At 44.3% G+C, this 21,104-nt stretch overlaps 1 protein-coding gene and 4 long non-coding RNA genes across 5 annotated transcripts; 1 reads left to right on the top strand and 4 right to left on the bottom strand.

Annotated features, from left to right (window-relative positions):
• The first annotated feature begins 3,006 nt into the window (after positions 1-3,006).
• On the top strand, positions 3,007-12,623 carry LOC4800541 (ankyrin repeat and SAM domain-containing protein 1A). The gene is made up of 12 exons (XM_002136965.4): positions 3,007-3,908; positions 6,154-7,049; positions 7,575-7,905; positions 7,971-8,404; positions 8,462-8,684; positions 8,742-9,795; positions 9,853-10,064; positions 10,127-10,420; positions 10,489-10,663; positions 10,731-10,892; positions 10,956-11,087; positions 11,162-12,623. Exons 2-12 carry the CDS (start codon positions 6,176-6,178, stop codon positions 11,303-11,305), a joined length of 4,035 nt encoding a protein of 1,344 aa, XP_002137001.3. The 5' UTR covers positions 3,007-3,908; positions 6,154-6,175; the 3' UTR covers positions 11,306-12,623.
• Positions 12,624-14,713: 2,090 nt separating this feature from the next.
• On the bottom strand, positions 14,714-15,192 carry LOC26533556 (uncharacterized). The gene is made up of 2 exons (XR_004468449.1): positions 15,058-15,192; positions 14,714-14,996 (listed from the first exon to the last, which is right to left on the bottom strand). It is a non-coding gene; the product is annotated as an uncharacterized lncRNA (long non-coding RNA).
• Positions 15,193-15,364: 172 nt separating this feature from the next.
• On the bottom strand, positions 15,365-16,480 carry LOC117183303 (uncharacterized). Its single transcript, XR_004468450.1, has 3 exons — positions 16,327-16,480; positions 15,681-16,267; positions 15,365-15,626 (listed from the first exon to the last, which is right to left on the bottom strand). It is a non-coding gene; the product is annotated as an uncharacterized lncRNA (long non-coding RNA).
• A 730-nt stretch (positions 16,481-17,210) lies between these two features.
• On the bottom strand, positions 17,211-17,760 carry LOC117185651 (uncharacterized). Its single transcript, XR_004471119.1, has 2 exons — positions 17,609-17,760; positions 17,211-17,543 (listed from the first exon to the last, which is right to left on the bottom strand). It is a non-coding gene; the product is annotated as an uncharacterized lncRNA (long non-coding RNA).
• Positions 17,761-18,381: 621 nt separating this feature from the next.
• LOC13036559 (uncharacterized) lies at positions 18,382-19,848 on the bottom strand. Its single transcript, XR_004471122.1, has 3 exons — positions 19,694-19,848; positions 18,730-19,636; positions 18,382-18,663 (listed from the first exon to the last, which is right to left on the bottom strand). It is a non-coding gene; the product is annotated as an uncharacterized lncRNA (long non-coding RNA).
• Positions 19,849-21,104: the final 1,256 nt, after the last annotated feature.

Raw genomic sequence — 21,104 nt, 5'->3', positions numbered from 1 at the left:
ATCTTTATAAAATTATAAGTAAGACTTGCATAGTTGTACCCTGGTACAGGATCCCCCTTAAACAGATGAGCTTTCCTCGACTTTGAGTTTTCCAACTTATTTGTGATTTCTGGTAAAACCTAAAATCTTTGTTGAAAATGTTAGCACATTTAATGTGTTTTTTTCCACCTAGATATCCCTCCCGCAACGAATCGCTTTATGGGTGCATGGCTAATGCCCAATTCATATCCAATTTGTTCTATGCGGAAGTGCTTTGTGGCAGTCAATGCAGCGGAACTAAACTATTAACGCCTCAAAAGTGTACGAGTACGATACTGGTACAATCTAATGACTTTATTATGAGCAATGCAATGCAGGGCCACAACTGAGAGCCGTATACTCGTTGGAGTTGTTGGAGGCTGATGTTGCGAGTGCCGCTGCCGCTGCCGCTGCCGATGTTGCTGCTAGCTGCTTGCTGCACCCACCAGCAAATGACGTCAGGGTGCGGCGTCGGCTTGGAGCCTTTCAAGTGTGCTGTAAACTGAAATGAATACCAAGCCAAAACCAAAGCAAAACTCAAGCAAGATCGGGGCAGGCCATGACTGTATATCAGTTGACGTTTTCTTTGGCTGGCGTTGACAATTATTTATGGTAATAAACAGTTCCGCTAGCGCTTGTGCTCGTATCTGTTCCTTCTACTTCGCCCAGACTCCGACTCCGAAGAGATACTAAATCTCAAGATCCCGGCAAATATTTGTGGGGCCCACATAATGCGCCCCTAATTGCTGCACTGCGTATTACTGCTATCCACACTCTATCGATGTGTTATAATAACCATAAAATTTTACGACTTCCACCATTGAATATGGGGGAGAGGGGGAAATCTGCATTGGTGGTGCATTCGAACAATTCATAATTTGTAAGGCACCCAGAGGTCGGTTCGGTTTCAGCAAACAGCTGGAATGGAAACAAAACAAAACAAAAAAAATGGCAAAACAAATGGCCAGTGTCTCATTAATGCCACACAATGGTGGCAGCCAACGGCGTCCAAAATATGTATGCAACATTCATCAATCACACAGCAAGCGAACGAGCCAGAGCCAGAGCTCTAGCCAGAGCTACAGCCAGAGAGCGAACGGAGCGTGCCGCACACTCTGTTGGACGGACGGATGGACGGACGGACGAATGAGAATGAGTTCACGCGCTGCTCTTGAGGTCGGACGGACAGAGCGGACACCGGACGGACGCTGGACAGCGGGTGGACTTGTGTGCGGATTGATTTGCTTGCCGCATTTTCAAGTCAATTACACATATTTGTGGCATTTGCGGCAATTGAGTATGAAAACTCATGCGGTGGGTCGTAGGTGTTGGCCGTCTGTCGGTTTTATTTGTTTGCGGGCTTGTTTATTTGCGTGTGTGTGTGTGTGTGTGTAGATGTGGCATGCCACAACACAGCCACAGTGCGCCTCGCTGCATGTGTCCGCCCACAAAACGTAGCCAAAGCTGGAACTGCAACTGCGACTGCGACTGAGGTTGACCAAGTGAGTCACGTTGCCAGTCATGCGAACCATAATTCATGTCCATGTCCATGTCATTGCACAACGGCCAAAGCTCATGGCACAGGGCCAACCAAGGGTTAAGCGGCGGCGGCTCTTATCAAACAGCTGATGGAAAGGAAAAGCTTCCCACCAAGCCAAACCAAATCAAAGCAAAGTAAAGCTTTGTTTGGCCCAGAGCAAACACACTGATAAGAAAGTTTTTCTGGGCGGCGCATGTGTCATGCCAAGAGAGAGGTAGAGCAAGAATGCAAGCCAGGGAGAGAGCGAAAGCATGGGAGAGCGTTAACACTGTTGAGTGACAAGCAGACAGAGAGAGAAAGATAAGCAGACGAAAGCTCAATGAGCCAGCAAATAAAGCAGAGAACAACAACAAGTGCTGCACTGCCTAAGAAGGGGAAAGGAGAAGAGAAGCACAGCAGAAAAGTTACTCATATTTTGTTTACTCGTATTTACTGTTTTCACTGTTGTTGCTTTTATAGTTTCAAACATTTTATGATCTTAGATTTGGTCACTCTTTATATATGTACATATGTGTATGTGTGGACGGGTATATTTGTGGCTCTGACACGATGTAGAAACTTTGAACATTTCCGTTTTGGCGAGTGCTGGACAACCTTGTGTCCAGATTTTCTAAATCAAATATATCTCTCAAATATCTTTAGTGAAAGTTCTTTAACCACAAATAGTAAACATTTTTAAATGTTTAATGTAAGCATAAATCCTATAATTGTTCATAGTAATTAACTAGATTTCTAAGAGATCTTTGATCAATTTTTAAGTTTTCTAAACACTATTTTTTAATATTTTTTCCACTAATAAAAGCTATTGCGTACGATGTAAGTATTTTAAAACACTAACCATTTCTTAAAGTCGATCATCCACCATAAGTGCTCCTATCATCCACTGTTGCACTGAGAATATGTTCCCTGAGAATATCCCTTCAGTTCATCTGGGGCGGAAATTTCCTTCACTCTCTCTCAACTATAGCCATGGGTGTCCGCCACAACAACATGCATTTCCCCGCATTCTAACAGTTTCAATAATAAACTAACAACTCCCCTAGATTTATGCCAGTGATACACAACAGATCGGCACTTACTCAACACCTCTCACACCCACAAACCACATACCGTCTGGCATTCTTTGTCCGATCATTTATCAACTGATCGATCGATCGTTGCGGTAATCCAATACAATTTATTCCAGAGATAGAATATTTATTTTTATGCATGGCAACGCGAAGGGAAGGCGTTTTCTGTTCCCTTTGCTGCACTGCATTCCTCCAGCAGCATGATTACAGAAATGTAAAGAAAAGCTGCAACTATTTTTACATTCTTACACTCGCACTATCTCTCTCTCTCTCTTGCTGTCTGTGTGTGCGTGGTGTGCTTTCTCCATGTCTATCTCTCTCTCTCTCTTTTGCTGTGCGTCTGTCAGTTTTGCACATCAAAATACGTAAACAAAAGCATATTATCGTCTAAATAAACACAAACAAAACCGTATTTATTCTCAGAGCGCTCGTACTCACTCCCACTCTCTGACTATCTCTCTCTGTTTTTCTCCATTTCTCTCTGGCTCTCCGAATCACTCAGAGAACACTCTCCGGATACTTTCCCGCGCTCTTTCGCCCGCATCAAGAAGCGAAACAATCGAGTGAAAGCGCGGAGCGGTGCAAAAGGCAAACCATAACCGAAATGTATTGTATTCCCATGAACAAAACAGAGAAAAATACAGAGAAATACTACAAACTCGCATTATAAAAAGAAAAACTTTCATTGGTGTCGTCTCCCGAGCGAATGGGATGGATACATTGCACACAAGAGCCAAAGTGCACGGCGCATGGTGGCAGGGGCAGAAGCTGAAGCAGCAGCAGAAGCAGAGGGGGAGCAGAGCACTACGGAGCGGAGTGCCACGGAGAGCGAAATTATTACGGAACTAACGCCAGACCCAGACCCAGACCGAGACCCAGTCGCTGTCGCAGACTAGAGTTGTGCAGTCGGAACGGAGTCGGAACTTGGTATCGTAGGGCGGAATCAGAATCGGAATCGTGAACCGAGAGTCGAGAATCGAGAGGCGGACCAGACCCATCCATTCTCGTGAAATGGGAAAATGTGCTAGAGATGTTCGCTGGACGACCACGGGGCATGCTGCAGCATGCATGAAACCAAGCAAATGAATTTAATTGAATTCCAAGTGAAACGAAACGCAACGAAATCAGATGACAAAATTTATTAAATTAAACAAGAAGTGAAAAGTCAGTCCCCGCAGCACACGACGACGGTCCGGCCCCACGAAACGGAAGTCTCCGAAAGCACACGCCCACACAAAAGAAATAGAAATAATACTTCCCAAATAAACTAAGCGAAAAAGGTAGATGGAAAAGAAATCAACGATATCAAAGAAAAGCGAAAATTGTTTGGTCTTGCAAGGCAGCAAAAATGTATCTGCCAAGTGGCTGTGATTGTATCGCAGAGTGTGTGTGCGAGTGTGCGTGTGTGTATATGGTAGTACACGCCTTTTAAGTGCACTAACCGAAAATGCCAATAACAAATGTGTGTGTGTGTGAGTGAGTGTGTCTGTGTTCTCCGAGTTTCACAAGTGAATGAACAGACAGTCGGACAGGCAGCACCGGAAATGATTTACCAGACAAACTGTCAACGTTTTCACATTGGATTACACCCGGGAGTAATAGTATCTGGCAGATACGAGTAATATATGGATTCACATTGTCTGGCTGTCTATAGCTTTATAGCTGCTTAGGGTCAATATCCTTTGACCCAATTATGTTCGGGGTCTCTCTGTGTGTGTGTGTACGGTGGGGGAGGGGGGGATATGCAAACTACTGCCAATTGACATTTCCCGTTGTTGCTGTTGTTGCTCTGGTGTCAAGCTGCTGGTTATAATGTGCCTCAATTTCCGTTGCCTTTCTTTGGCCTGGTCTAAACGCATCCTCCGTAACGGCCCCGACCTCATCCCTCCAGCTGCTGCTCCTGACACGCCTCAGAGTTGGCTGGTGAAAAATTATGAATTGGCAGGAGGAGTGGGGAAAGGAGTGCTAAAGGACTCACGGGGGAGTAGTATAGTAGTATGGGGGAGTGGAGCACAAAGCTTAGTCGGTGGTGGGCGCGGCAGAGCAGGCGCACTCTATACAACTCTCTCTCTCTCTCTGGGTCTCTCTCTTCGTACCCCGTCCCTTTGCAGGATGTGCCTAACCTACCTTTTGTTGAATTTTATAGTATATAGTATGATAAATGATAGATGTATCTATGTTTGTGGTTGTTTATGTGCGTGAGTGGGCGAGTGTGGGAGTGTGTGTGCAGGGTGGCATATGTGTGTGTGTGCTGTAAGCAGGTGATTATCTGTTGCAGCCTTGTACGAGTATTTATCTCATTGAAGCATTGAAAAGTGGCAGGACAGGCGACACGACAGGACAGCACACGACTCCCCACAGGACACGTGGAGAGGAGACGACGGACAGCGTGCTTTTAGGGTCACATAACGTGCGTTATCATGTTGCAGAGTCGGAGCCCCCCATACCAGTCCCATATAACCGCACAATGGGTTAAAGTTGTATTCTTCATAGCAGAATTTTCCCAGATCCCTGTGCAATGAATCTTGGGCAAATTGTTTGTTTTGTGCATTATTGAGTGACTTACAAACCAAATATAATGTGTGACAGGTTTATGTAAATTATCACACATCTGTGTATTGTCAGAAAAACAACAAGCACCGCAACGATGACTGTAGAAATATAAATATACATATGTTATCTTTGCTAGGCACTGTTGCAGCACATACATCGTGTGGAAAACGCCAATAGTGTATCTTTATCATACATTTCCATATATGTTTTTGTATACATGATTTCATCAGCTTTAATCATACATATTTCTGAAGTTTTGTCTATAGCTTGGTGATTTTCCTATAACTTTTCCAATCAATGTGATGCTGCCATCATAGAACGTGAACATTTCATTTCATTACTCTTTTATAAAATCTACACAAAGACCATAACATAAATATTTTATCTCTATAAACATAAAATCAGAAGAATTTCTGGTATTTCCACTACATTCCATCCCCTTCTTTCTTCTCTATCAACTTCAAACATTACTGCGAAAATGTCATATCGTAGACTTGATGTCTGAGAACGGCATTTCACTCCCATGGTGCCTGTGACGACTGTGTCACGTAGTACGTAGTATCAAAGATACTCGAAGATATTCTAGCGCGTGAAAAGCACTTCATCAGGAGCAAGGCTCCTGTGTGACTCGCTGTGCGACCGCCACCAGCCCCACTCTGGTGTCTCATTGTGCAATTTTTTTAATGGCATCTCCTGAGTGAGTGGAGGGCTGGCTGTGGGGCTGCTGGAGAGGGATGGGCGGGAGTGCCCGCTTAAATGGAAAGACATGCAAAAAGTCATTAGAGAAAAGGCGACCTGCCGCTTGTAGCCTGCCACAAAGCCGACGGCGTTTTAATGAAGCACACTTGACAGTCATAATTCATTTGCAGCAAATCAACAACTCAGGCCAGAGGGGGAGGCCGAAGGCAGGTCCTTGAAACCTGTCAGCGATTAAGAGTGTATGAAAGTCCATTAACGAGAATCCATTTACAGCCTCTCCCCACATCCAGCGACAATGGGCAAGGATCAGGAGTTCCTGGAGGCGGCGCGCAACGGCAACATCAGCCACATCGAGAAGGTCCTCACACAGAAGGCTAAGAGGGCCGGACCCCTTGCCAGCCTACGCCGTGGCACTGGCGTCAATGTCCAGGACAGCGGCGGCTACTCGGCCCTCCATCATGCCTGCCTCAATGGCCACGAGGATATAGTGAGGCTTCTGCTGGCCAACGATGCCTCGCCCAATCTTCCAGATTCCCGTGGCTCATCACCCCTCCACCTGGCCGCCTGGGCCGGCGAGACGGACATTGTGCGATTGCTCCTCACCCATCCGTATCGACCGGCGACTGCCAATCTGCAGACCATTGAGCAGGAGACGCCGCTGCACTGCGCCGCCCAGCATGGACATACCGGTGCCCTGGCCCTCCTCCTGGGCCACGATGCGGATCCCAATATGCGCAACTCTCGGGGAGAAACCCCCCTAGATCTGGCCGCCCAATACGGTCGCCTGCAGGCGGTCCAAATGCTCATCCGCGCCCATCCCGAGCTGATTGCCCACCTGGCGGCCATGGAGAGGGGTACACGGTCGCCCTCGTCGCCAGCCTCCCCCAGTCGGACAATCTTTCCACACACCTGCCTTCATCTGGCGAGTCGCAACGGACACAAGAGCGTCGTGGAGGTGCTGCTGGCGGCGGGCGTGAGCGTCAATCTGCTGACGCCCTCGGGCACGGCCTTGCACGAGGCATCGCTATGCGGCAAGGAGAATGTTGTGAGGACCCTACTGAAGGCTGGCATCGATCTATCAGCCACGGACAACGAGGGACGCACTGCCCTGGACATCCTGCGCGAGTTTCCGCCGCATGTGACCAAGCACATAGTGGCAGTGATCAACAGTGCGTATGAGTAATCTTTGTATAACAACCCACACATCAGCCTTGAGATATATATTTTCTGCTCACCTAACCGCTAATTAATCATTTGTACTTATTGAGTGCAAAATAAAAAAACTTATCTGAACGGAGCGACACTTGAACATTGTTGACCCCATTCATGTGGGAGCGTACAACATTTAGAGATAAGTGCAACGCGGCCCATTTGCCACTTTGATCCTCAAGTATATTAATCTCTTTGGTGCCAGATCAGCTTGTTTTCATGTCGTTCCAATACAAGTTTTACAATCGGTGTCCAGTCCAGACTCAGTTCCTTTGTCCGTAAGTCCGTATAGAGCCTGTTTTTTATTTCCTATTAATCTTTGCTAAAGTATGATTCCGGGTACTGTTACACATTAATTTTCTGGATACATTTAGTTAATAATATTATATTTATTATTTAAATATTTAATTAATAGTTTCTTTTTCTTGTTAAATGAAATCTTGAGATTCTTTTTTTTAATAATAATTTGCTTTCTTTCCACGCAGACTTTCGCAACCAAATGGACACCGATGAGGTCGATGAGGTCATCTACAGACAGCACGCGGGGCCGCCGCCCCTCTCAGGGCGGGGGGGCCTGCAGATGAAGCTGCAGCAGCAGCAGCCACAGCACAGCAGCAATCACTACCACTACAACTCGAACAACCACTTGCTGAACCACTCGCACTCTATGCAGCAGTCGGTCTACAGCAAGCAACGGATGAGTGCCGGCAATGGCGGGGGGCCCTACAATGGAGGCAAGTCCCTGGACAGCGCCCTGCAGCCGGAGGATCGCTTCTACCAGGATCTCAACGCGCACTCGCCGCTGCACAGCCAAAAGTGAGTGGTAGATGGGTTTGTTTAGGAGTAACTTTTCTGATTTCTCTCTGATTTCTTTGCCATAGCGAAATGGTCGGAGGCTACAGTGTCAGTCCTTCGTCGTCGCTGAGCAGCTTTGAGCCGGCTTCGGTCTCACCCCGATCCCGCTGCTCCACCGGGGGCGTTGGTGGACAGCCCCTCCAGATGAGCACCTTTGCCCCGGCTGGCCCGCCAAAGAAACCGCCCCGTCGGAATCTCTCCGTGTCGCCCACACATGCCGGATCGGGCCAGCAGTTCAGCTACAGCTCCCCCTGCTCCAGCCAGGGACAGCAGCAGCAGAATCTGCGCCGCCCGCCACCCACCGACAGTCCGTACTCCCATCAGAGCCATGGCAGCGTCGGTGGCATGAGCTTCGATGAGACGCAGCTGAGGGAAAGACAGCGAAGCGATCGACTCTATGCCAGTGCCAGACAGAGTACACGCTCCGCCATAGCCGGGGGAGTGAGCCTCAGTTCCAGCAGTAAGTAGAGCTATTTAGGTCTCTTCTGATGCACAGCTTATAAAGATAATCTTCCAGATGATATGCTGGATCGACAGTGCAGCAGTTCGGAGCTGAACAGCGAGACAAGTGTCCCGAATTCCAGCGGAGAGTCGCCAGCGACCAGCTCCATGAAACGCCCTATTCCGGCACCGCGAAGTGCGGCCACCAAGCTGTCCAAGGAGCTGCTCAAGTCCTGCGAGAGTGCGACTCTCAAGTCGTACAATCCCAACCGGAAGCTCAAGCGGAATCGTAACAGCAGGTAAGGGACAGCCTTTATGGGAAATCAAAGAGATACTATATGTTCGATTTCCCACAGCGCCAATGTGGCCAGCAAATCGAGTGGTGATGCCGCCGACGAGAACTGCGAGGCCAAGCAGCAGATACCCAGCAGTCCCACCCACTACAAGCAGCCGCCGACGCCAGATCATCCTCCGCCCAGTTCCAGCCAGGCGGAGCGCACCATCCACGAACGGATACGTCCGCTCAGTCAGGAGTACAAGCGTCGCTCGGCCCTGCTGCAGTTGCAGGCGGCACAGCAGCTGATGATCGAGACGGGGTCATCGCCATCGAAGCTACTGCCCACGCTGGGCACGCCCGGCTACGACTACGACGATGCGGTCACGGTGGTGCCCCGCTGTCCAGCCCCCAGTTCGGGGTCGTTGAGTTCGAGCATCTCTTGCTCCTCGGAGCACAGCCTGTCCCACTCCACGGACTATGTGGAGGAGTTTGTGAGTGATGTGCCCTTCGCGGGTTTGCTCAAGGGCTCCGTGTCACAGCCCAGAGAGCTGCAACCCACGGTGCAGGTGCTCGTGCAGGTCCCAGAGGAGGGAAAACCACAGCAGCAGCAACTGCAGAAGCCCATACCCCGTGTGCGTCCCCCCTTACCCACCAAGCCAGCTGTTCCGGAGAGAAAGTTCATCAAGCCCCCGACCACGCCCACTAATCAAGCGCAGCAGCAACAGCAGTCACCGCAAACGCTGGAGGCCAATGGCAACTCTGCAATGGACGCAGCGGCTGCTCCCTTGGCACCTCGCCGTTCCCCCTCGAAATCGCCCACAAAATCGCCCACAAAATGTGCCCCAGCCAAGTCTCCGGGCAGCGGGCACTCGGCTGCCACACGGAACTCGATCAATCTGCTCAGCCCCTTCAATGCGGAGGAGGCGCGCAAGAAGATCTCTGAGATTATTGAGAACTTTGGCAGCGGCATCCTCAACACCAGCATCACGCCCACACACGATATTGAGCTGGATTTCGAGGACATGGAGGTGCCCAACGAGCGTCGGGAATTGGCCACGCGTCTGCGCACCGCCGGACTGCTGCATCTGGAGAGGATGCTCTTCGAGAATGGCTATGATAGCTACAAATTTGTGGTAAGTTTCAGCTCAGATATGTCTAGGGAACTTAATCTTCAACCTGCCCCAATACAGCACAATGTCTTCGAGGAGCCGGATATTCCCTTGTTGCACATTCCCGAGCGTGATGCACCGAAGCTGCTGCGTTTCGTCCAGACCCTTCCGCCTGCCGAGTTCCAGCCGCAGGTCCCCATCAAAACGCAGCAGGAGAACAAGCAACAGGGCGTCGCCACACTCCAACAGTGGCTCCACAGCATCGCCCTGCCCGAGTACCTAGAGTTCTTCAAGTAAGCTGGCATGCATCTCCTAAGGGTTATCTATTAAAATCGATCAAATCGATCTCGTATAGCAAACATCTGTACAACACCATCGAGAGCGTGTGCGGTGTGTGGGATGTGGAGCTGCAGACGGTGCTGGAGATCAACAAGCTGGGCCATCGCAGACGCATCCTGCAGTCCCTGGCATACATCCGACAGATGCGGGACAGCGACTCCAAGGCGTCCCTGAAGACGCCGCTGGGCGAAAACAACGAAACCAATCAGCTGACAACGAACGGCAATGGCAACAAGGAGGCGGTAGCAGCCAGGATACCCCCCAATCCTGTGCAGCATCGCAATTCCATAACGGGTTATCGCAAGAGTCGGTAAGAATGCAGAACTTTCTAAAGTTGAAATGAATATTTCTCATCTATATCATCTACATCCACTGAAGACCTGCACCACCACCACCGGCTCCTCCGGCGAGGAAGGCGGTGCCATCCACTGCACCACTCCACATACGGGCACCCTCAGAGCTGCTGCTGGGTCTGCCAGCCAATCTCCGGACCACCGAATGGCGCCACTCGGCCCAGACTTTGCTCAACGAGCACATCAATTACGAGGTCCAGGTAGGTTTTCTCTCTAGACATCTCTAGTAAGGGGAAACTAAAGCTAAAAACAAACACATTCCTACAGTACCTCGGCTCAACGGTTGTGAAAGAACTACGTGGCACAGAGTCCACTAAGAAGTCCATACAAAAGCTGAAAGCCTCTGGCAAAGGTGAAGGCAAATCGGGGTCACCACTCTCGCTGGCCATCAGCCATCGCGGGGTAGAGTTCATCGATGTGAGCAGCAAGGTAAGTCCCTCACAGAGATTGAGCCATATTTACTATCTCTATAAGAATATCCGCCTCACATAGCGCATCATCTGCGAGCATGAGATACAGAACATCAACTGCGCCTGCCAGGACTCGGAGGATCTGCGCCACTTTGCCTACATCACCAAAGAGCAGGATCTGCACTACTGCCATGTGTTTCAGGTCCAAAGCACAGTAAGTAAATCAGCTACCAGAAATTTTAAGGGTCCTCTAATCCCTTGGTAAATCTCATTTATATCGCCACGCAGGATCTGGCAAGTGAGATTATACTGACGCTGGGACAAGCCTTCGAGGTGGCCTACCAGTTGGCGCTGCGCGATGGGATTGCCGCCACGCCAGCGCTGCTCCTGGATAATGGCATGCTGCTGGGCGAGTACTGTGGTGGGAAATAGGGCGAGGACCTGGCCGCAGTTCAAGCCCAAGCAAAGCAACCACCGGCACCGGCACCGGCACCACTCAGGCCAGGTCGCAGTCTCAATCTAAATCTCAGCCACAATCCCAAACACAGTCGCAGTCGCAGTCTCTGCTCCAAGCTACTTTGCCTCACCAACTATGGGGCCCTGTTCAAGCTCTAGTTAGATGGAATTTTTCTAAGATGGAAACTACACAACTTCCGGATCGTAGTTCTTGCATTTTATACGAAATGTGTTCCCAAAAGAAACATTTTCAAATGGCCAAAGAACAACTACAAAACGAATAGAACAAAAAGACTCTTAACAAAAGGCACAATTTTTTCAATTTAAAAGAAACGCACAACAGAACACAAGGCTTTTTTCGAGCTTCAAAACTTCCACAAAAAATTAAAAAAAAAATCCAAAACTTCTTTCCTTTCATCGGAGATTATCATTAGATGCATTTTGAATTTTTTCCCCTAAAACCAAGCGTATGAAAATAATTGCATTTACAAAGTAAAAAAAAGAAAGAACGAACAAAATATATGAAAATGTTTTAGCAAATTTTTAAAAAGATATGAAAAAAAAACAAAACAATTGAGAATCACAAACAAATTTAAAAATATATTGGCTTATTAAACAATTTTATCGATGTTGAATGCTGCATATTTCATATACGATAAAACAAAGAATTGAATTTAAATAAAAATTCAAATTAAAATACAAAGCAATGCAAAAATCATATCCCACATTCATGGAGATCTATAATCTATTGGCTAATCCACATTTACTCTATATACTATATACATACGACTAATACCTAATACCGATATGAATGCGTGTGTTGTTATATAATTTTTAATTGAATATTTAAGCGAATCGAATCAAATCAAAGTACAGACAACGCATCAAGTTATAAGCAAATTGTTGCTTACAAAATCATCATTAATGAAAATTGACTACATCGATGTGAAGAGTATGTACGTATGCATGTATTTACATTTTAAGTATCTTTCTTGGAGCATATTTTACGAATTTTTAAAACGAATGGAATTTTTAACTAGTCCCTTAGTTGTTAAATTGTAAAACATTTTATTTTGGTTTAAGGCCAGGCCTTGTTGTTGTTATCCTCTCAATCATTCTCTTGAGTTGAAGTTTTCCTTAGAAATTGTATTCATAATTTATTCTCGAAACGATTCTACTCTATCGATGTATGCAAATGCTTTAAATGTTAGCCTGCTTCTGGTACAACAGATTCCATTAAGTACCTACCTACTCAATACAAAAACGGAGATCAATAAAGATCATCTTAATCCAATTTCTCTTGGGCAACTCAACAGATTGTTATGCCATAAAAAGACAACACCCTCCTCCTTCACCTTACTCCTCCTCATCCCGGATATAAATCAATTTTACTAAACTATATGCGAAATCATATTCTAGCCCATTACTAAAGAAATTTAATAAAAACCATTATATATATATACATATATATATACACACACATATACACAATATACAACAAATTGAAAGCTGACGATAATCCGCAGAGCAAAAACCCCCATAAAAGAGAAATAAATACAAATTACAAAAGGAGCAAAAACAGAAATTGAAGGAGAATACTAAATAAATACATAATTAACTGAAGCCACAAGTTGTTTAACTCTTGAACGGGTCAGGTCTCCCCATTTAAACGCCTCATGATGTCAATTAAGGTGCACTTTCCCACACTGGCCTCCCCTTTGCAGAAAGAGACAGCTACGCAGTGGGGCAGACAGGGGGAGAAAGAGAGAGAGCGCGATCAGTTACACAAAGGCATACGCGTAAATGCGAGTTTAATGTGAGCCGGTTTGCGGTACGGACGGCCTGGCGATGTCTTGTTGGTTTTCTATAAGGCTAAATGCGTTAACCATTTGATCATGCGAATATTAATTGGCATTGGCCAACACCAAAGCTCGGCCCGAACCCCGGCCCGGCCGCACTCATACGCCAATGTTGCTGGAAACTAAATGCGCGCCGCGCATGTGTCAAATGTTGCCAGGCATCAGCGGATAGGATGGGATAGGATAGGATAGGCAAAGAGTCTGTCCAGCCAGAATGACGACGTTTTGAGCAACCTGGGACCTGAGCATCGGACCACATCATACTAGAGGTGGGATTTAAAAGAATCTACTTGGCTTACCACGTGAGAAGTAAAAAAAGGCCACTTGAAATGAAGAAGCGTTTTGGATACATTAAAAGAAGAATAAGTGCAAAAAATGTATATTCGTAAGCAATCTTTTTCCATCGTGTCACGTACCCATCGCTAGGCGGCTGGCTGCATTTGATGCTTCATCTTGCGCTTAACGGTTTAAGTTATTGTCTCTCCCCGTCTCACTTGCGTGCAATTTGTGGCGCACAGCTTATCACAATTTCATTATTATTATTATTATTATTACTATAGTCATGGGGATATGTACGGGTTTGTACATATCGTTACCATCAGGACTGCCCACCCTCCCTCTGTCTCGTCTACACAGTACCATTTGCCATTTCTCTGGATGTGCGTTTATTTGTAATTGAAATTGCGTGACTTTATTCTTTGATTTCGCCATTTCCATTGCCATTGCCATTGCCAGTTCTTCCATGCTCGTAATGTGCCTCTGCGCATGGAGCGGAGGGGAGAGTCAACCTGTAAACTTGCACATTTTGCCCTCTTCCAACTGATTTATGCCTTTAACGGCACAGCACACAACAAAGTACGTCCAAAACAAACCAAACAAAACCCAGAAGACTTGCTTTAGTTTATAATCCGACCCCAGGACACCCTAGAATAAGGTATACTTATTATTTGAGCACTTTACAAGCGATGGTACGCTTCTAATAAGTAGAGTACCTATTAAAATATCCAAAATTAAGAACAGGGATACACATACAATATTTAACATCTGTAGATCTATTAATTTCAGCAGCTTTTATAACGACGATCATTCTGGCACTGCTGCTGTGTCAGTGAAGAGATCGAAAACTTTTCTTCAGCCTGTTTCTAAGATCCGAGCTAGCCCAATATGCCCTTGTATTTTACGAGTAATGCGTATAAATGCCAACAAACTTTTTCGTGAGCTTTCATTTCGCTTCGATTGCGGCCGAGACCGGCGCGGCCGTTGCTTTGAAAGCTGTTCCCCTGTTCCAAATGCCAGCAAGCAACGAAATGTTTGCCCAGCCCTTGACAATCAAATGTGTCCCATCCCCCCATTTGTATTGTGTGTGGGTGGATGACTGTGTATCTGGTGTGTGTGGTTGTGTGGGAGAAAGCAATACTGGACAAGAGCTTTTTTTCATTGCTGATCTGATAGTCCGAATGCTGGGTGCCTGTTATGAGTTGTACCAAAAAAACCGCCAGACGCCAACAAAACGTGTGCACTGAAAAGTGGTCGAAACGCTAGCCTTTATTTCATTCGCTTGGTTGCACATTCATGAATGAAATAATGAATATTTTAGTTTCTCTCATAGGGCATCATTTGGCCTGAGACTCCTACATACGTATAATCCTGACACGTCCGATAACAATTTCTTTCGTTAAAGAAACGGTTCAGATTGCCGCCACAGTTAGAGTACACAAATTGACGGCATTTTCCATCCATCGAATCGTAGGCCCACAACAGGCGATGTCCCTCGCAATCTCCATATTCGGGACGTAGCGAACAAATCCCTGTAGAAAATCACATCATAAATCCTTCATCCATTACCTACATTTTTCTATAAGAGTTTACTTTTTCTCAATGAAACGCTGGCTACAAACTCAACCGCTGCCAATAGCACGGCCATTAGGCCAAGTAAAACTCCGAGCAATCGCATCTTTCGGCCCTGCTGAACTCTGAATGTGCACTGAACTGGATTTCAGACATATTTTGGGTATTTATGGCTTGCAATGGATTACGTTTGGCTTCAAATGGAAATGTGTTTGGGGCTATCACCCCGAATACCTATGCAGTTATTTTGGAACAAATACTATAGTTACTGCAGGCCGTTAAGTCAATCCTCATTTTTCACCTGTAGAAAAAACATTACATTTTATAGTTGTATGGTTCGTTATAGTTTTTCTGCTGCACTAGCATGCCTCTTTATGTGTATATTCTCATTGTAAATGTGTCTTGATATTCATCATTTTTTTCGAAAACAGCACAAGCTAGCATACACTCTACATAAGTAGAAAAACGATTCCGATTGCCACCACAGGTAGAGTAAGCGAATTCAACGCATTCATTATTATTTTTATCGTAGGCCCAGACCAAGGTATGCCCGTCGCATCTTCCATATTCGGCACGCATTGCACAAATCCCTGTAAGAAATCACAGCATTAGTTCTGGTATTTCCTTGATCACTGATGGCTTACTCTTCTGTAACGGATCAGGGGCCAAGGAATATTGAACCAGCACGATCAGCAGTCCAATTGAAGCTCGAGGATATCTCATATTTTATATTTTCCCCTAGAAGGTCAGAATGTCGACTGAACTGATTTGCAACAGATGTTGTGGTATTTATAAGTACATTTTTCTTAGAACAGTGCGCCCGGCTAATTGAAATGAGTGATGGCTAAAAAAGGGAACAAAGAACTAGTTCAATAATTCCAACAAAATTTGTTAGCTACAATTTCAAGACTTTTGTTCGAATTCTCCCAATCCTTGGACAGATATTTTTGTAATTAGTGTTTACCGTACACATTTGAAAAGTTGGACGACTGTTTTTTATTACACACTTAGAGATCCGTTTTATTTGAATTCCATCTTAATTCTATAAATCATATTTACATATCCTTGCCTACACAAAAATTCATGCATTCCCCCATGCTGTAGAAACGATTTTGATTGCCGCCACAGTTCGAATAGATGAACTGGGCGCATATTTTCCCGATGACATCATAGTACCATAGTTTACGGTGTCCACTGCAATTGCCATACATAGGTCTTTGGCTGCAGATACCTGTGCAGACCACAAAAATTGTATGATACATTGTTGGGAAAATTGTGAAGTTAACAAACCAAATCGTGCTTTTCTATCGTTATAACCTGAATCGTCCTTGTCAAGTCTCTTGGCATACACAAGCGAAGCGGCTAAAACCACCAGAATAAGGCGCTTCCAGTACATTTCGAGATCCTCGTATGTTTAACCCACGACAAGCCAATGACAGACTCTGGCACGGGCCTCTGTCATTTATAGTGCCAACCGTGGAGGGCCCGCCTATAGTCAGAACAATGACAACAATTTAGGGGACAGCTCCATAAATTATCTACCAACTGTTTTCTAAATGCCTAGAGCTCTTAATATTGCATAAATCCAGGTGTTCTTACAGAGGCACAGTGGGGCCTCAGCCGAAAAGAGGTGGAAAATGTAAGTTTTCTGAGTGAACGCTTATATGTATGATGTGAATATAATAATCTGATAAAGAATTTTCCAAGGCTTTCGAAAATTGAAACTTCGGATCGAAAATCGGATTTTTAGGTTAGAGGAAAACGCTCATATATACATATATTTCACTGAGCACCAATTAGTTAGATATTTCTTTCAAATGCAGTCTATTTCTTGAATATATCTTCATTCATTCAGAAGTTATAAATTTACCAAGCTGAAATGGCCGAATATTCCACTGTGAGACGGAGTGACGGGCATGGACTTAAACATGTGGCCTACGGTTTTGTAAGAAATTCAGAGACGAAATTTGTTGTATTAAATTTGTAGCTGTAGTAACGTTTATTGATTATTATGCGAATCAGCATTGTTGCGCTTTCGAGTATAGCTTGGAAAAATCTGGCTGTCGCACTCTGCCTCGTTCTTCCTTTCTATTCTCTTTTCCATTTCATCTTATTCCTATTCCTCGAGTATCTCTCTGCACGGTAGCCTATATCCCATCCCTGATTCTCATATATTTATGTTGTTAAATGTATTATATTTCTTGAAAAAGTAAAGTAAATCAAAAGAAGTGGAAGAATGGAAAAAGAAATGGAGCAACAGATCATTATTATTATCAACATTTATGGAATATGTTTATCTTTTTTCAATCATTCAGTTACAAACATACTAGAATGCCACTTGGGTATGCGGCAAAGTCTCTCGCAGTTTTTATGGGTGTGGAAGCGATTTCCGTTGCCACCACAGTTCGAATAGATGAACATCTCGCATTTATTTGTAAATGAATTGTAGTACCACAAGGAGCGACGTCCCTTGCATTCGCCATAGGATGGCTCCTGCAGGCAAACAGCTGATCACACCGGAAACTGGCATCATATTAGCCGAACATTTTTGAAATATCTCAAGAAAACAAACCTTTGTTGAATTTGTTGTCCTTCATCACATTAGGGCCCTCCAAGATCTCCCCGCGTCGGGCATACACAAGCCAAGCAACTAGAGAAACAAGAGCAATGCGCGCCCAAAACATGTTGAGGTCTTCCTTGCACCAAGAGCAAGCCAATGAGCAACTTAGGTCCAAGCTTCAGGCACTTATATTGGCCGGCAATGAAAATAAAGTTTTCTGCAGAATACATTCCTGTACCTGCCTTCTAAATTTAGCAAGCGAAGTGATCCGAAACTTTTATGTGGAAAGGTCTTTGAGCAGTTGCTCAATCGCACATCTTACTCGTTTCCACGGCACTTTAGATTCACAAACCAGAAAAAGAAAGGTCTGCTTCGAAGGAAAATTCTTACTCCCTTAAAAATCGAGAGTTTCTCGATTTGTGTTACCCAATTTTACAGGGAGGAAAGAATGAGTCAATATTTTAATGAATAAAGGCGGGTCCGTTTCTGTTTCTTTAAAACTATCTTTCCTTCTGGATGAAGATGATCATAAAATATAATCAGAATGAAATGAATCAAATGAATCATAATCTAGATCCATCAAATTTGTAACAATTTTTCCTTGAATCTGAATATTTCAATTCATATTTAATATATTAATATATTATTAATTAATATAATTAATATATTAATATATTTAATAAACCAAATCACTATATCATTTCATACAGAAAAAAAATGTTTGTGGAGACAAATAATCACCAATCCTCAATAAGATTCTGCTTATAAGATCAAACAAAATTGGATTCAAGTGTTTTAGATTCAAGATTTATTTTAAAGAATATTTATTTTATTTGGCTATTTTATATTCCCTTTTACCCAATCATTCATTTGTATAGATTTATAGATAGTAAACGGGTCGCGTTTTTGGCAAAAGTCGTGGCAATCTTCATAGTTGTAAAAACGATTAGGGTTACCGCCGCAGTTCGAATAGATGAACGTCTCGCATTTCTTCCGACTGCCATTGAAGTACCAAAGCCGGCGATGTCCTTTGCATTTGCCATAGGAAGGTTGCTGGAGGCAGACATCTGAGCGGAACGTAAACGTTACGTAAATATAGTTACTTCATGGGGTAAATCTTATTGAAAACAAACCTTTGTGTAACTTCCGTTGAAGCTCCTTAAACCAATTATCCTCAAAAATATCTTTATTAACTGCGGAATACACAATCCAAGCGAGCAAAGAAATAATTGCAATGCGCAACCATAACATATTGAGATGAGATCTTCCTGCCAGCGAATGACCAGCTCAGAGCCAAGCTTCTGCCATTTATAGTTCACAGAGCACCCAGCGTTGAATGAAAGAAAGGGCTTTCTACAAAGCAAAAAGTTTTCTCCCAGCTGGCTTCTAAATTAAGCATCCCAAGTGATCCAAAACTTTCGATGTGGAAACGTACATACTCTTGCATTACTCAATGTGGGAACAGTGGTTAGAAATAGTGTCATCGATTCTCCCGGTACAAATCAAGACTGCCCTTGAAGCTACCAGCTATAGAAATCTCATTTCAATTTATGGATCCGTTTCCGATGGCTATACAAGTAAAAACTTGAAAGTACAAACACATACAATTGTCAACACCGTTTTCAACACCGAAAAGCAGTATCATGATCATGCTCTGTTGAAGGCAAAGGAAGTCTGCTTGGATTCAGCTTCAGAGCAAATGAATTATACCACTAATGGGCACTCTAATCAGTTATAGATTATTCAGGGACTCGACAATTTTATTAGTATCCCTTCGTAGTATCCGTCGTATATTAGAAATTGTAACTTGTATTATTTAGACAAATATATTTATGGTTACAAAAGAAACAGATATATGTTAGGAGTCGATTTGCCATTAGAAACAAAGTTCGGCACATTCCTTATATGTGTGAAACCGATTGTTGTTGCCGCCACAGTTTGAATAGATGAAATGCTCGCATTTACGGCGGTAGGCATTGTAGTACCACAAAACGCGACGTCCCATACATCCACCATAGGAGGGGCTTTTGTTGCATATCTCTGAGCGATGCAGAAATTGAATGATCAGGTTTCGCGTAAATTTTCAAGGGAACAAACCATTTCGTAAATGTAAATCCATTGTCACAATCTTCTCCCGCGGGATGTCTTTTTTGGCGTACACAAGGGAAGCGGCTACACAAAGCAGAGCAAGGCGCATCCAGAACATTTTGAGATCTTCATAGAACCCACGGAAACTCAATGAAAGACTCAAGCCCAAACGTCTTACATTTGTAGAGCCTTCCATGAATTCCCCATTAGCATTAGTCAGAGCAAGAACCATTAGTGGTGTGTTTTCTCCACAAATTATCTCCCAGCTGGATTCTAACTTTTGCAATAAAAGTTTTTCTGTGTGTGTTTTTAAGGCAGAAGGCAGCGTGTAAATACCTACATTTAAAAAATTCGTCGCATTCTTCATATATTTCGAAACGATTGTGCTTACCGTCACAGCCCGAATTTATAAAAGGCTGGCATTTTTTCATTTTTCCATCGTGGAACCACTTTGCCTGACGACCCTTACATCTGCCGTAGTCCGGAATCGTGAGGGAATGATCTGATCGAAGTGAATTTATTTTTGTATTCGATTTTGGAGAAATATAATGATGCCAATACTACTTTACCGCCTTATCGCCTCCGTCATCGGCAAACACAAGCCAAACGGCTATAAACACAATAAAAAGGCGCACCCAGAGCATTTTGAGAACTTCCTAGCACCCACGACAAACCATTGACCAACGGCGGCCCAAATTTTCTGGCACTTATACTCGTGCCGTCCAAGCAGGGTTTTCCGGCCACCCATTAGTTGTCAAAACTGGCCAAAAACTTTAAGGTGGAAAGTAATTGAAATTCAGGGAATAAAATAAATGTTACGGATTAGTCAACCTCAGCGCTTCAGTTGATTTTATATTTTTTGTTGTGCCATAAAATACTTGAAACTGTAAGTCCTTTATGTACCTTAATTGAATGAGCCCCACCATTTGCTAAAATAGAGCCGAATTCATAGAAACTTGTGCAAGTCGAATTCATGAGCAGTTCTGTTTATACGAACTTTTGACAGCCTATCATGCAATGATTTTTGTAAAATGTGGTTCTAAAAAACTAAGCTATAGTCTCTGAGATCTGAGTTTTCTAACAACCAAACAAACGACTACCCTAAATATGCATTATGTGGTCGAAACTCTTCTTTCTGGTTGTTAAACCCGTGTTTCTTTAATAAAACAATATCCTTGTACTCTAGGAGTCTATATCTTTATGGGAGTCCAATAAAATAGCACATACATACAATACAGGATATATTATAATAAGTAGTATACCAATTAAAATATCAATAATATTAGATCATAGTTTTTAAGAGAAACTGAGTTATATTTTATTAAAATTATTGTGAGCTGAAATAGCACCGCTCACTGCATTCCTGATAGCTGTAGAAACGATTTCGGTTGCCACCACAGTTCGAATAAGTGAACCGCTC

The sequence above is a fragment of the Drosophila pseudoobscura genome, chromosome 2 (genome assembly GCF_009870125.1).
Source record: "Drosophila pseudoobscura strain MV-25-SWS-2005 chromosome 2, UCI_Dpse_MV25, whole genome shotgun sequence".
NCBI classification, from domain to species: domain Eukaryota; kingdom Metazoa; phylum Arthropoda; class Insecta; order Diptera; family Drosophilidae; genus Drosophila; species Drosophila pseudoobscura.
This window is presented reverse-complemented; position numbering and strand designations above follow the sequence as displayed.